At 33.0% G+C, this 9499-nt stretch overlaps 1 protein-coding gene across 3 annotated transcripts; it reads left to right on the plus strand.

Annotated features, from left to right (window-relative positions):
* Positions 1 to 3266: 3266 nt before the first annotated feature.
* Positions 3267 to 4881, plus strand: LOC111789051. Of its 3 annotated transcripts, none has more exons than XM_023669684.1 (5): positions 3267 to 3306; positions 3439 to 3701; positions 3787 to 3998; positions 4090 to 4339; positions 4494 to 4881. In XM_023669684.1, the coding sequence occupies exons 2-5, from the start codon at positions 3447 to 3449 to the stop codon at positions 4785 to 4787; spliced, it is 1011 nt and encodes a 336-aa protein (XP_023525452.1). In that variant the 5' UTR covers positions 3267 to 3306; positions 3439 to 3446; the 3' UTR covers positions 4788 to 4881. The 3 variants fall into 3 exon arrangements, with proteins under 3 accessions (XP_023525452.1, XP_023525454.1, XP_023525453.1); XM_023669686.1 differs by having other exon boundaries at positions 3272 to 3337; XM_023669685.1 differs by lacking the exon at positions 3267 to 3306 and having other exon boundaries at positions 3344 to 3701.
* The last annotated feature ends 4618 nt before the right edge of the window (positions 4882 to 9499 follow it).

Consider the following 9499-nt stretch of genomic DNA (forward strand, 5'->3'; position numbering starts at 1 on the left):
TCAAGTAGTCAGATTCTACCTGAACAATATTAATTTGTTACAATTAGCTAGCTAGAAATTAAATCACAAACCATAATAAATTTCATTTGAAAATGTCGAGCAGTCTCATTTTACCTTTTTTTTATTCTTATTCTTTTATGGAACAATATTAATTTGTTGTAATTAGTCAACTATAAATAAATGTTCACGGAACAATATTAATTTGTTATAATTAAATTAAATCACAAACTAGAAACGTCATTTGAAAAGGTAAGTAGTCAGATTTTAACATTTTCTTATTCTTTTATGGAACAATATTAATTATATTTGCAATTAGTCAGTAGAAATTAAACCAACAAGCTAGAAAGGTCATTTGAGAGGGTCAGTAGTCAGATTTTAACTTTTTCTTATTCTTTTAGGAACCATATTAATTGTATTTGCAATTAGTCAATAAAAATTAACATGTGATATATTAATTGTATTTTAATTTTTTCTTATTCTTTTATGGAACAATATTAATTGTATTTGTAATTAGTCCTTAGAAATTAAATCACATGCCATAAATGTCATTTGAAAAGGTCGGTGGTAGGGTTTTACCTTTTTCTCATTCTTTTATGGAACAATATTAATTTATTTGCCATGAGTCTAAGTAAAAATTAAATTATATGGCATGAATAGGTCAAGTAGTTAAATTTTACCTTTTTTTTTTAATTCTTTTATGAAACAATATTGAAATTAGTCAGTTAGAAATTAAATCACAAGCATTTCAAAAATTTGCATGAGTTTTATGATATTAATTCGTAGTCATTTAAAGAAAAAGTAAGAAGGTTAAAATTGGCCAAAAAAAAACCAAAAATAACGTGTGAACATAATTAAAAAGAAAAGGAAGCAAGCACACATAAATGAAAGAAAGTCATGATAATATTAAATTGTTAGCATGTTTTATCCTCTAAACACTAACAATAGAAAAGATCTTTAATCAAAATTGTTGACTCCTCTAATAGAGGAAATAAGGAGATTAACCCCTTGAGTTCAATTTTTTGAATTATGACCTATTGCAACTCTTATAAACTTAATTAATTTTAATAAGTTTTTCAAATTCGGCATCAATTTAACTATAATTTAATTGAATTCCTTCGCGGAGGGATTCAAATTTTTATATATAATAATTTATTGTGGGAAGAAACGAAAGAAAAATAAGATAAAAGGTAAGTTATATATATATATATATATATATATACAAAAATATTCCAAAACTTTATTTATGCAAAAATTCTAATGTTAGCATGAAATCTAAGACAGATCATTGTAAATTAGAGGAATAATTTTGCAGAAATTTGTATTTGAAATTGATGTCACGGGCTGACATAGGTTGACTTGGATTTCAAAGGACAAAATCGAACTTTAAATTAGTGATAACAACTTAAGCTAACCAGGTAAGTGACCTTACTATAGGATAGACTAGAAATTGTATGAGTTACAATTTATGATGTATGGGCTATGATGATGTATGAGCGGTGTTATGACGTACTTGATATGCTTGATGCACTTTATGGCGATATGATGAGTATGATGATTGCATGATGTTTATCTTAATATGACGATGTTTTTCATATTGAGCATGTTGTATGATGATGAGTGTCATATTGAATCATGTCAATAGACTGACATAGGACACAACCCTAAGAGCATGAAAATGATTTAATATAAATATCCACGAGCATATGTTACTTAATGTAACAAAAAGATGAGATTAGAGGGTTGTGTCAGAAGAGATGATAGGATGGAATTTAGAGGGACCTCATACATGTTTTATGTTCATAAGCATAGGGCTAGTTCCCTTACAGATGATGAGTGTGGATGCACACAGTATGATGATGAGGGTGTTCATGAGGCGCATGACACCAGAGGTTCCGCTGACCTCCGGACGTTGCTATAAATTAGCTTGACTATAGAGGGTCAAGGGGGTGTGCGAGCCCACCTGGGGATTTACACTCGCACTTATGGGTCGTGTGTAGAGAAGTACTATACATCCATAGTTGTCTGAGACTAGATGGCACCCCTAGATGAGCTAGAGATAGGCCCCATGAACATGATTGCATGTGTTTGCATTTGCATGGTCTTCTATAGTGGGGCCACTTACTGAGTATTCTTCAAAATACTCAGGTCGTGTGCCACATCATTTTTTAGGTAAAGGCAAGCGTACCTGTACGGAGGACGACAACATCGAGAGTAGAGACTGTGACACGTTCATAGGGTAGACTCATTGAAATTCCTAGTCTTAGGTTAGAATATGTTGTTTTACCTTTCATTATTTGAAATTATTTTGTATTTTTTTTTTAATTTCAGTATTTCGTATTTAAACACTTAATAGCATGGTTATGTTTTTAGAGAAAGAGAAAATGATGTTTTAATTGTTTTCGACGTTTATATTATAAATGATGTTTTCTTTTAAGAATTATATTTTCGTATTAGAGATGAGCATGAGACATTAGTAGCGACTCTGAGTATGTAAAATTTAGGGTTGTTACAGTAAATATACATAAAATTTACCCGGACTAGAAAGCCGTCTAAATGAAGACGATTTTAAATTTGGAAAACACAAGTCTTGTAATTAGGTTTCGTTTAGTATTTTTATTTTAGTGCGTTGTTTTGTCTGATTTAAATTTTATGGCATTTTTAATCCTAGGATAACCCCTTTTTCTTCTTATTTTCAACTATTACAAATGGATAAGAGTGAAATATTGCACGTAAGAGAGAAGAAAAAAAGATTGAGAAGCCAACGAAATGGGATCAGAGAATAAGAGATTACGTGCAAGATCATGCAAGACGTAAGACATGATTTTTTCCCTAATAGAGACAAGTAAGATAATGTACAAGACCATGCATGTAAGAGAGAGAACAATTTTTCCCAAATCAGAGAATAAAGATAATGTGCAAGACCATGCATGTAAGAGAGAGAGAGAGTAGATGCTTGTTTTGCACGTTACAAAGAGACAAAAAAAAACAAAAAAAAAAAAAAAAACAAAACATGTTTATGTTCATACATACTAAGCGGGAAATTTGAATTTTAATGTTTTGTTTTTTAGGGAATCTTAAACTTAATACAAAGTACGTGTCATCCAAGATGCCAATCATGTCAATCGCGTCATTCTCAAAGTAACGGTGGTCTCACTTTACTTACACGTGCTCTAAAACGTTTCAGCATTTTAAAATTTTGTCACTATCTCTGGTCTTCAATGTTATAAATTCTTGTTCTTTGGGGTGGTTCTTTTATGTAGATGCCTATTATTTCTTATTCTCGATAGCACTTTTGGAAAAGTGAAGGTACTCGCTAAACTTGACTACTTAGAAAAATGTATGAATTCATTTGAGTTTGCAATGGGATCATCAATCTTCTAGTGTTTTTATTTCGAGTCTCTCTAATCATAAGCATTGGTGTTATATTTGTTTTTGCAGGAAATAATATGATTCTAACCATAGGAGTAGCATTTGTAGTGAGTTTTATTGGATTGATTTATGTAGCATTTTTGAAGCCTCCACCTTCGAAAATATGTGGATCACCGAATGGCCCTCGAGTGTCTTCACCTCGAATAAAACTCAACGATGGAAGACACTTGGCCTACAAAGAATTTGGAGTTTCCAAGGAAAAGGCTCAATACAAAGTCATTGTTTGTCATGGCCTTCGTAGCTGCAAAGATATGGATTTGCCGATCTCTCAAGTGCCACATTATCATCACTCTTCTTTTACTCATAAATCTCTTTATTTTTGTATACATTGCTAAAATGTATATGTTTTTATTTTAGGAACTAATGGAGGAGCTTAAGTTGTACTTAGTAATCTACGATAGAGCGGGTCATTGTGAGAGTGACCCATATCCATCACGCTCAATAAAGACTGATACCTTCGACATTCAAGAAGTAGCTGACAAGTTGGAACTTGGCACAAAATTTTATGTAATTGGATTTTCGGCGGGAACATACCCTGTTTGGGGTTGTGTGAAATACATTCCGCATAGGTATTTTTATTACAAATTTAATTTTTGAATTTTTAAAGTTGCATTGATTTAGTCTTTTCGTAAAATATATTTATAAAGTTTTTATTTGCAGACTTCTAGGAGCTGCTCTAGTTGTTCCACCCGTGAATTTTTGGTGGCCTTCTTTTCCTTCTGCTTTATCACAACGTTTATTTATGAAGCTTCCTCAATCTTATAAACGTACGTATTGGATTGCATATTACACACCTTGGTTGATGTATTGGTGGATGACACAGAGATGGTTTGAAAACTTTAATATTAGAAGAATGCTGTGTGATTCTGATTTAGCCATACTAAAGAGAATTGAGGAACACCCAAAACAGGTACTTCTCTATAATAGATACATACTTTTAAGTTGCACATATCTTTAATCCTTCACAATCGACTTTGATTCTACATTTTTAAAGGTTATTTTAATATTGTAAAATTAATTTGCATTTTGTCAAATTTTTAATAATATTTTTGTTTTTCAACTAGAATCGGTGTAACCCGGTACAACAAGGAGAATATGAATGCAACATAAGAGACTTATTGTGTAATTTTGGAAAATGGGAGTTTGATCCCATGGAGTTGAGCAATCCATTTCATGATAATGAAGGCCGTGTTCATATGTGGCAAGGTTGTGAAGACTATGTAGTTCCTATTGAATTGAATCGTTTTATAGCTCAAAAACTTCCATGGATTCAATATCATGAGCTTCCTAATAATGGGCATCTATTAGTTCATGAAGCTCATAACTTTGAAGTCATACTAAGGGCACTTCTCGTTTAATAATTTCATTTGATGTCGATATTTGTAGGAGGTGTGATATTCGGCAATAGTGTATTGTTATTGTGTTGAATAATGAATGCTATTATATATTATATATCATAAACTTGTAAGAGAGAAAGCATATCCGAGTTTTGGGAGAACGTCGGCTAAGTTTCCTTACTATCGACATGGTCAGAAGTTTGTGTTATGTATGATGAGATGTGCTCAGTGGCTTTGAACGTGTCATATGTCTGTTATGTATGATGAGATGTGCTCAGTGGCTTTGAACGTGTCATATGTCTGTTATGTGTGATGTGTTTATAATATGCTATGCCTATGATTATGATATGTCAATGACATGATATGTTTTATGATATGATATGTTTTGGGATATGATATATGTTATGATAGGATATGTTTTATGGTATAATACATTTATGATGTGACATGATAATATGAATGACACGCGATAAAATATTTAAACATAATATACAACTCGAGACATGTTTTGAAAGCTATGATATAAAATGATATGATATGCAGAAAAATAGAGAGAGTTTGTTTTATATGATTTAATTAATGTGAAAATGTTGAGATCTCATGCATTATTCTATGTCACATGCATCGGAGTATTACCATCTTATGATGAGTAAGTTCGTTATGAAAAAGGAAAATGATCATTATATTTAACATGATGTTACGACGGTAGCTACTCCTTCTGGGGATTCGACAACAACACCAAATAATACTAGCCCAACTAGATCGAGGCCCAAAAGATCGAGGCCCAAAAGGTGTAACGAACCTAAATTTTCTACTTAACCTAAGCTCTACACTAATTATGAGCATTTAATGCATAATTAACTCTATTGAAACTTTATAATAAAATCAACCTTAACCTCGGAGGCTTCATTTATTACTTTTGAAATGAAATGCCCTATACTAACCTCCATGCTACTAAATGGAAATGCAATTAATCTATACTAATCTACAGTCTACTAAAATTAAATATGAATCTATCCTAAACATGTGTCACAGGCTCAGGATTGTGATGTTACCGTCAGCCTTACGGGCACATTGCTTTTACCTGAAATATACTAGCACGTGACTTGATTTTTTTAAGAAATACTCAGTAAGCGACCCCTTGTCCCAACAACTGATTTTTTTAAGAATCCAACAACTGATCACGTGCATGTACCCGAAGGACCGATTACAAGAAGCAAGGTTAAGAAGATTCAAGAGGCCTATACATTGCATCTTCAAAAGCTAGCTAGTGTACCGGTTGAAACAAAGACTTTTGAGCCCAAAAATCTTTATAGCATTAGCATATCAAATCAAGAAGATAATGGAGTGGCTGATATTGGAAAGTAATTAGAAGACTTGCCTTTGGTAGTTGAATTACCAATTAAGGAAATTATTAATGCCTTATTTGCTTCATTTTATATTTAATAGCATTTATTAATAGTTTGTATGAATTGCCTTATATTCTTCAATTTGTATTTAATAGCATTTATTAGCATTTATTAGTGGTTGGTGGCTGAACTTTATTTTGTTAGGGTTATCTTTTGAGCCTATTTAAAGGCATGTAATACTCATGTTTGGGGGATTTTTGTTGAATACAGAAAAAACCTTTGTGTTTTCTTGATACCCTTTTGGTGTTATTCTTTTTCAAACCTTGCTTTAGGTTTGATGTTTAAACCGATTCATTGAATTAGTTTTGATCAAGCTAATTCTGGAGTGAATTGTCTTGGTATCTAAGAGTGACCATCATAGATTCCAAGTTCGATCTAAGAGTCATTCATCTTCTAACCAGCTCTTGGTGGGAATCAATCCGTTAAGTTAGCTTTCTCTGTGAGCGTTTTGCAAGGATTCTAGAAGGACCTCTAGCTTTGCAAATTCCAGCATTGTAGGCGCTTATCATTTGGTATCAGAGCATTTGGTCGACGTTCTTTGGCCGCTCTAGAGNCTCACTCTTGAAAAAGTGAAGGTACCTACTAAATTTGACAACCTACGCAAATGCATGAATTCATATGAATTTGAAATTTGATCGTCAATCATCTATTGTTATTCAAATTCAGTAAAAATACATAATTTTCTAAAAGTTTGAATATAATAATTAAGAACTGTGACCCACCGAAAAATCTATAAAAATCATATTTAGATAGTTGGAGTAGAGGTCTACAACTCTTCCCAGTATCAGCTAGGGAGTGAGAATATGCACGAGGCTGCAAGCAGTGACACGTACGGACCCATACCCAAGACTTGTTCAAAAAAATTTGTGTAAATCGGTACTCTACACCGAACCGAGAACTTGAATCGACTGCTCGACCAGACCCGGGTCTCGCTGCGCATCTTCAAATGTGCCATGAGTCAATCTAAAAAAAATTGAGATAAAGGGTTGGCATTTGTCAGGGTTAAAAGTCAGGCTCTACATGCATTGACCGAGCCAACCGCACATAGTTATGCGCCTGAGGGAGCGTGTGGCCGCGCGTGGAATCATATTTTCCACCCGTTCAATGTCCGTTTGTCATTTTCTCATCTTGATTCTAATACTAACCTTGTGAATTAGATACTACCAAAGGAAATTTGAAATTTGAAATTTTTGGACATCTCCTTGGTGATAAATCATACTTAAGAAGGCATGCGACAAACCTATAAGTAACCACACTAACTTAAGAAAATAATACTTGTATGGATTGCTAGGACATGCTAGCATATGAGTATCTTAAACTTAGGTGGTTAGAAAATGTATATTAAGAACTTTGAGAAGGTGTTTTTGAATAAGTATGTATTGTATAAATATTATGGTAAATTTACCGTTGAAATTTGTGAAAATCATGATATTTTGTGTATTATGAAAAGCTAAAAAGAGAATATGCATAACTTATATAGGAATTGAGCAATATGAATGAGTATATTAGGCATAAGGTAAGAAATTATAAAAATACCCCTATAATAATATTTATGATGAAGGTTGCTTTATTATTTCCCACTAGATTAAAAAGGAGGATGAGTTATTGTGATATATGCTTCAGGTTATTAAGGTATGTTATCTCCCTATTGAGCTTGTTTGCTTGTATGTTTTCATGATATAACATGATTTGGCTTTAGGTATTTGACTCTGTATTATCCCTTTAGAGCGTGTTGTCTGTTAGTTGATTAGACGATAACCTAGGTCAAGACACTTCTAGTAGATAGAGCACCTTAATATTGTGAGTGACGGTCACAGGGTCTAGACCCTAGTACTCCAAGATTTAGAAAGAATTGAGGGCTAAAATTAGAGCAACCTGGAGTCAGAAGTCCGCATTAAACCAACTAGTTGCCCTAAATCCAATAGACTTTCTAGTTTCTTAGATATGGTGAAGTTCAAATCATGGACTATGTGCTTAGATGAAAGATTGAAATATTTCTCTAGTAAAGCATGCACGAGAGAACTCAGTTAAGATTAGGGCACTACAATTACTGCCGTCTATATGTTGACCTAAGTTAGTACGTTTCTAATAGATCTTAAATCATAGGATCATGTGTAAATAGAGGTTTAGACCTGTGTGCATCGAAATGTTGGTTTAGCTTGAGGAGATAATCCCAAATGTCCTAGAAATGAGAGAAGAAATTTAAATTGCCTTGACACCCTTAATAACCTAGTAGTCCTTCCTTCCTACTCTAGTATAGTACTTTGAGCTAGATATGAGGCTGGTTAGAGAGGTATGACTCGGTAGTTAGTTGGATTACTTTGCAAGGTAGATTTGTCTTGTAGTAAGGCGCTGATCATGCGGGTAGCTAATTGTTACTCTATGCACATTGGTTATGCAGGTAGCCAATGAAGCTTGCATCTAGCGTCTCCCAACCTTGGGCAACTACATGGCCTATGGGATCGGTTCACCAACTAACCTACCATGGATGATTAGCAGACTAGCATTCACCATGTTGTCTCCACTTGATATAGAATCTATAGAGATAGCCCCTCATCTTCGATATTGGTTACCACTGCGTAGGCTAAACTAGCTACACCAGTCTAGAGTAAAGCTTGTAGTCACATACTAGGTCATAGATGCGATAAGAGCCTATAAGTAGGTTGTTTACTCGGTGTATTTATATACTCATTCCCTTTTTCCTTTCTTTTTTCAGGTGTGGAGGAGCGTTCGAGAGCTGTGCGGTCATAAAAGAGGTCGTTAAGTGCCCATTTGTTTTTTTTTGTTTCAATCATTATCTCCTTTTATAATAAATTTGAACAACACCGTCTCATAATTAGATTTTATTTTTATATTTAAATTTGGTGTTCCGACTTTATTTTGATTTAAACTTTATCTTTATTTATTTTCATTTTTGTGTTTTTAGTCTTGATCCAAGTTTGGAGCAGTAAAATTTGGGTCATGAGTGTGCATGTAAGAGAGAGAACAGATGCTTGGTTTTGCATGTTAGAAAGAGACAAAGAACAAATTGAGAAGAAAAACATGATGAGATTAAGTATATGTTGATACCAAGTACTTCGAGGTATCTACCCTTAAATGTTTTATAATTACAGTACGAAAAAAGTACCGAAATAATGAAAATTTAAAATTTTAACGACTTTTTCAAAAGAATATTTGCTAAAACCACCGATCTAGATGGTGTGAAAGTTCTCCATTTATATTCAAATAAATTACAAAAGAATATGAAAAGAGTAATAAATGGAAAGATACCTCTACTTATAATAAGAAATAAATATCTATATATTTACTTACAATAAATTATCA

Source organism: Cucurbita pepo, chromosome LG02, assembly GCF_002806865.2.
Source record: "Cucurbita pepo subsp. pepo cultivar mu-cu-16 chromosome LG02, ASM280686v2, whole genome shotgun sequence".
Classification (NCBI taxonomy): Eukaryota; Viridiplantae; Streptophyta; class Magnoliopsida; order Cucurbitales; family Cucurbitaceae; genus Cucurbita; species Cucurbita pepo.